Source organism: Lactuca serriola, chromosome 9 (genome assembly GCF_051521515.1).
Source record: "Lactuca serriola cultivar US96UC23 chromosome 9, Lser_US96UC23_V15, whole genome shotgun sequence".
In the NCBI taxonomy this organism is placed as follows: domain Eukaryota; kingdom Viridiplantae; phylum Streptophyta; class Magnoliopsida; order Asterales; family Asteraceae; genus Lactuca; species Lactuca serriola.
In genome coordinates, this window is record NC_136416.1 from 203313200 (window position 1) to 203319261 (window position 6062).

At 32.4% G+C, this 6062-nt stretch overlaps 2 protein-coding genes across 2 annotated transcripts; one reads left to right on the forward strand and one right to left on the reverse strand.

Moving 5' to 3' along the window:
- Positions 1-482: 482 nt before the first annotated feature.
- Positions 483-3923, forward strand: LOC145072127 (amino acid permease 6-like). Its single transcript, XM_079018509.1, has 7 exons — positions 483-692; positions 847-1080; positions 2024-2117; positions 2208-2422; positions 2642-2784; positions 2875-3102; positions 3361-3923. Exons 1-7 carry the CDS (start codon positions 614-616, stop codon positions 3769-3771), a joined length of 1404 nt encoding a protein of 467 aa, XP_078874635.1. The 5' UTR covers positions 483-613; the 3' UTR covers positions 3772-3923.
- Positions 3848-5533, reverse strand: LOC145072128 (uncharacterized). Its single transcript, XM_079018510.1, has 4 exons — positions 5176-5533; positions 4449-4672; positions 4214-4321; positions 3848-4127 (listed from the first exon to the last, which is right to left on the reverse strand). The coding sequence occupies exons 1-4, from the start codon at positions 5363-5365 to the stop codon at positions 4005-4007; spliced, it is 645 nt and encodes a 214-aa protein (XP_078874636.1). The 5' UTR covers positions 5366-5533; the 3' UTR covers positions 3848-4004.
- Between the last annotated feature and the right edge of the window lie 529 nt (positions 5534-6062).

Sequence of the window (6062 nt, forward strand, 5' to 3'; positions counted from 1 at the left end):
CGTTTAATAAATAAATTATAAGTACATGAGTTTTTAAAGTCAACCTAATAACTTTGTTATATCATGCAGATGTGGGTGGCGGGGGCTTTTACCAACCATTAGAATACCTTTTGGATTAGAGTTTTTTTGTTCTGAAATAAAAGTTTTAAATTTGTGTTCCTAGACGATTTTTTTTTTTTTTTAATTTGAGGTTTTTCTTAGGTTATAAGTTCGTTGTAAAACATGCGTTCGTCGATATGGTGAAAGAAAGATTTTTAATCTCACACCCTAACGGTAAAATCTCTTCCATCACCAACAATTGTATGTTAAATTATAGTTTACAAGATTTAAACATATAGTATGGTTAATGTTAAGGAATTTTAAGAGCCTATTAAATTTTATATTATTTTTATTTTGGTAATATAAAATTTGTGGGTACCCATCAGAAAACATCTTCGCGTTCATACAACTTTTTGACACACTATAAATATCATCGACACACTTCAACTGTATCCCTAAAACTAGGGATCAAATTATAACACTCCCAGCTTCATTTTTCTACATTTCCCCCAACTTTTCCTCTATATTCAATCATCAAATTTCCAAGAAAAAATAAAGAAAAGTAAAGCAAAACATGTCGAGTCATTCGATAGCAGAAAGAGGGTATCTTCCCAACGAGAAGTTCGACGATGATGGAAGAGTAAAACGAACAGGTGAGTTCACTTCACATATATAAGTGAAGTCTTTTTTTTCTTTTTTTTGAAAAAACAATCTTGGACTCCAGATATATTTTACATATAGATACTATCTTATATCTATGAAATTCTATATGATTGTTAATATTTTGTTTATGGGGTTTTAATAAAGGGACTTGGAAGAGTGCTAGTGCACATATAATAACAGCAGTGATTGGGTCGGGAGTGTTATCATTAGCATGGTGTTTTGCACAGTTGGGATGGATAGCTGGAACGATTACTCTTGCTTTGTTTTCGGTTATTACAATGTTTACATCAATTTTGTTGACTGATTGTTACCGATCACCGGATCCAGTTACTGGGAAAAGAAACTATACTTACATGGATGCTGTAAAAGCCAATCTTGGTAAATCTTTTGTCTCTTTTTATTTTTTTCTTCCAAAATATAAGTTTATTTTCATTTATTAATTCATTTCATATTACCTTTTCCTCCTAAAACTTCTAACCAAATATATCGATTAATAAAATCAGATTTTATATGCTCAAAAGTATGACACTTGTGCAAAACTATATCTCATTTGTTTGGTGAGGTTTTAAATTTTACGTTACAGACATTTATGTGTAGACATATATTGGCTCCACCAACCCAGCTGAATAAAGTGATTGTCTGTATCGTTTGGTCAAAATGAACAATTATATATAATAAATTTGATTGCCTTTAAAATGAAAATGATTAGAAAAAAGATAGTTGAAGAATAACGTAAAAGTAAATAATAATAATAATAATAATAATAATAATAATAATAATAATAATAATAATAATAATAATAATAATAATAATAATAATATTATTATTATAAAAAAATACCAGGATATGTTAATTTATTAATTGTCATAAATTTAATTTTGAACTTCAAGTAAATCTTTATCGATATAAAACTAATATGAATCATGAATGTATATTAAAAGGTAATTTCCTTGTATATTTTACATTTTTAGAAATAAACCATCTCTTTGGTTCTGAAATTATATGTGATAAATGTTTTAACAAATTACAAATTATTATAGAATACTAATAAAAGTGATTATCGTTCTAAAAAGTGCACTAAATCGTTTTAAAGTTTAAACCCATGTTATAGTTGCTTTCACAAATCACAACGAATATATACTTTGTTTTTTTAATATATTAAATGCCCTGACTTTATTTTGAATATTAAGCTTGTATTTATTAAAACTCCAAATCTATATTCTATTTAGTTCAGTAGTTTTACTTTTACTCGATCACAATAATCATCAGTCACCTATGTAAAAAAAAAAAACCTTTACAATTTTCATTATTTGTATTTTAGGAACACTTCAATACAAGCTTTGTGGCATAGCTCAATATGGTGTTCTCACCGGAATAACCATCGGATACACCACCACCACCGCCATCAGCATGGCGTAAGTTCACAACACTATCACCATTTTTCCCGTTTATAAGTTAAAGTTTTCTAATACTAGTATTTTATTGGTTTACATTTCGTTTATCAGTGCAATCAACAAATCAAATTGTTTCCATAAACACGGCCACCAAGCGGATTGTAGTGTGCACAACAACTCGTTTATGGTGATTTTTGCAGTCATTCAAATCATCCTAAGCCAAGTGCCCAATTTTCATAAATTGTCACCCCTCTCAGTCATCGCAGCTATCATGTCCTTCACATACTCATTGATCGGCATCGGTCTCTCAATCGCCAAAATCATAGGTCAGTGTTAATGTCACACGTATTATACATGACATGACAGAACAAATTATACTATAAGCTGAGACTGGTGTCGGTCGGACAAAAATTGTCTCTCTTATTTGTGCAAGAGAGTAATAGTCATTCTTATCTCACCATTGAAAATATCATTATAAAATTTGTTCAGTCCCATCATGTCATGTTCAATCTAATATAATCCGGACTTTTTTTTGGTGTTGACAGATGAAGGAATTGGAGAGACGAGTATAACAGGAAGACCAATTGATAAGGATTTTTCGGGCATGGAGAAAATGTGGAAAACCTTTTCTGCCCTAGGAGATGTTGCTTTTGCCTATTCGTTTTGTTTTGTCCTCATCGAGATTCAGGCAAGTCGATTACAAATTCCTAGAAAAAAATAACATTCTCATGTTGCAGTTTTAAAGAATTTTTAGTGATGTACATGTATAAAACTACAGGACACACTGAAATCCAGTCCACCCGAGAATAAACAAATGAAAATTGCTACAGCCATTGGAATCGCGGCATCAACTGTGTTCTATATGCTTTGCGGGGTGCTCGGATACGCAGCCTTTGGAAACGATGCACCCGGAAACTTCTTAACTGGATTCGGATTTTACGATCCGTTTTGGCTCATCGATATTGCTAATATTTGCATTGTTATTCATCTTCTTGGTGCTTATCAGGTAAAATACTACTGGTTAAACTAGACTGGACAACACTGAACAAGCTTTTTACAGATATTTTTAGTGATAAAAACATTCACAACTTTATGGATTAAGAGTGAATATATGTATCATCTTGCTTTTACATTTTTGTATGGGAAAAATTGCAATCTCTGTCCCACTTATATCGGTCTTAGTCTGTCAAACGCAGAACAACCAGTTATGTCATGTCTTCTTCACAAAAATGTTATATTTGACACTTTGCGATCAATTCTCTAGGTATTGGCACAACCATTTTTCGGATTTGTCGAAAACTGGAGCAAGAAAAAATGGCCACAAAACAAGCTCATAACAAACGAGTTCTCAATATGTGGAACCGATTTCAACGTTTTCAGACTCACATGGAGAACAACGTACGTGATCGTAACAACAATAATAGCAATGATCTTTCCATTCTTCAACGACTTTGTGGGCCTACTTGGAGCGGGTACATTTTGGCCACTATCAGTCTACTTCCCAATAGAATTATACATGTCACAAGCAAAGATCCGAAAGTACTCATTCACATGGATTTGGATGCAAATTCTAAGTCTCGCATGCTTAATCGTATCACTAGTGGCCGCAGTCGGGTCGACCCGCGGGCTTATTACTTCGGTTCAATCATTCAAACCGTTTCAATCCGTATCCTAAGTTCCTAACTAACCGTATCGATTCGGTTAGGGTTTGGTTAGATTTATTAGGGTTATATGATATTGGGAATGGTGAGTTTTAACATAAAGTTACTAGAGGTAACTTTTCATTGTGTATTTACAAGTGTCTTGAATGAAACTTGGTTACATTTACATGTTTTTACAATGTATATGGAGAGAGAGAGAGAGAGAGAGAGAGAGAGAGAGAGAGAAAGAGTTGTGGACTTGAATTTACTAATTTAACCTTGGTGCGGTTTGGGAGATCCGTTGGTCTTCGAGAAGTGCGTACGGATCGACATATTGGGGCAGGTATACTTGTCGTGTGCTGGCATCATGGACGAATTTTGGTCCAAAATACTGCAAATTAAAACATTGATTAAAAAAAAAAAAAAAAGAGCAAATCTATTAAAAAAGCTTTCAAATATGAAGATCAGAAAGATTACAATGTAAACAGCAGAGAAAGATGCCACAGTTACAAGAATCAGAGGCCAAAATGCCAAGAAGTATGTTCCTCCAAGGGTTAGCAAGAGTTTAGCTCGTGGAATCAAACCCTGATATACATACATAACACAAAGACTACGCAAATTAAAAAGAATGACGACTTAAAAAAAGGTTTGTTTTTTTTTTTGAACAAGAACTATTTCATAAAGAAGTTAAAGAAGGTAGGAATCTTTGAACCTCAAGGCCTTCACTGTTCAAAGCCATAGATCTTTCCCTTTGATTAGATAGACTTTTCTCAAGATCTGTTGACACAGCATTTCTATTTGAAAAACCTCCATCTTCTTCTTTGTATATAAAGTTCTCATCTTTTGAAGTGCTCCGACTTTCCTCTAATAATGAAGTTGGAGTCATACCACGTCGCTTCAGTTCTTTCATAAACAAAGACTCTGTAGGTTCTTCACCTGTTGACAATGAAAAGATCAGACAATTATGTTGAACAGTTTACAGTTGACATTATTCCATATGGAGTGATATACTTCAAGGATAAAGTACAGTTCTACAGAACTCTACTGGATTACAGATTTCAATTTAACGCCCTTAATATGCTTCACTATCAGATAATCATGATCCTTGCGGAAACTGTGTAAGAGTGAGTCAATAACCAGAAGTTACAGGCCCACGACAACCCTACTCCATCAGACAACATCACAACACATAGATGCTAATTAATCACAAAAATGGATCCCTTATGTCTCGAATTCGAAGAATTTATTTTAACAGAGAACATCTTCAAGGTGTTATATGGAAAGTTAAACCGGTAAAAGTTCATCATCTGATAGAATATCGAAAAAGGAACACGCAACTATACATTACAGGAAATTAGATACTCCGATACACTTGTTGATCTAATCATGCGATTGATTTGAACCTAATAAGTAAAGATATGTGAGGAGAGAAGCTATACCTTTGTTTTGGTTATCTTCAGAGTCTTGAACCTTGCAGGAAATCGTAGACCTTCTGTTAATCAATAATTTTGACCTGAGCTTGATAATTCTTCTGCCATCACAACAAATTAACCGTTCTTTCCTACGAGAATAAGATTGCGAAGCTGAAAACGGATATAAACCAGATTTCAATATATGAATCGAAGCCATTGTCAATTTCTGCTAGGGTTTGAAAAAATTTGGGAATTTAATTGATTAGAAACTCCATAAGTCGTTGATTGTAGAGAGAGAATGAAGCAAGTGGCAGTGAAGCGAGGAGGATTTGTCGTAACAGGATTGTGGCGTATATTAAGCAATTTGCGTAGTTGAGTGCTATTGTACGCCGTATGCATTACATGATTGTGGTTTGTGTTTCGTGGCTACAAGCAAACACCGTTTGGGGTTTAGGGAGAGTTGCTTTCTTTGAAAATTGTTTTCTTCAAATTATTATTTACTTCCTCTATTTAGATATCTATGATTTAAACTTATTATTAAAAATATAGTAACAAATTAAATAAATTTCAAGAAATTAGTTGATGAAAATAAATAACATTATTTTTTTTCTTTGTCAATTATATACATATATGAACAAAATGAAATGATGATAAATGACATAATTAATTAAACAGAACAAATATGTATATTTGGATTTACATAGTGTCATTGTCGTGCTTTTGTTATTTAGGAATTCCTTATTTTATGCTCAATTTTGAAGAATTAGTTCAACAACCAAGCTATAATAATTTTGCAAAAACATTATATTTTTTATTTTTTAGTTAGAAAGTAACAGTTTTCTTTGGTTCTTTTGAAAAAACGTATTAAATAGTTATCAATTTGGATAGTTTAACATGAAATAACAAGAAAATAA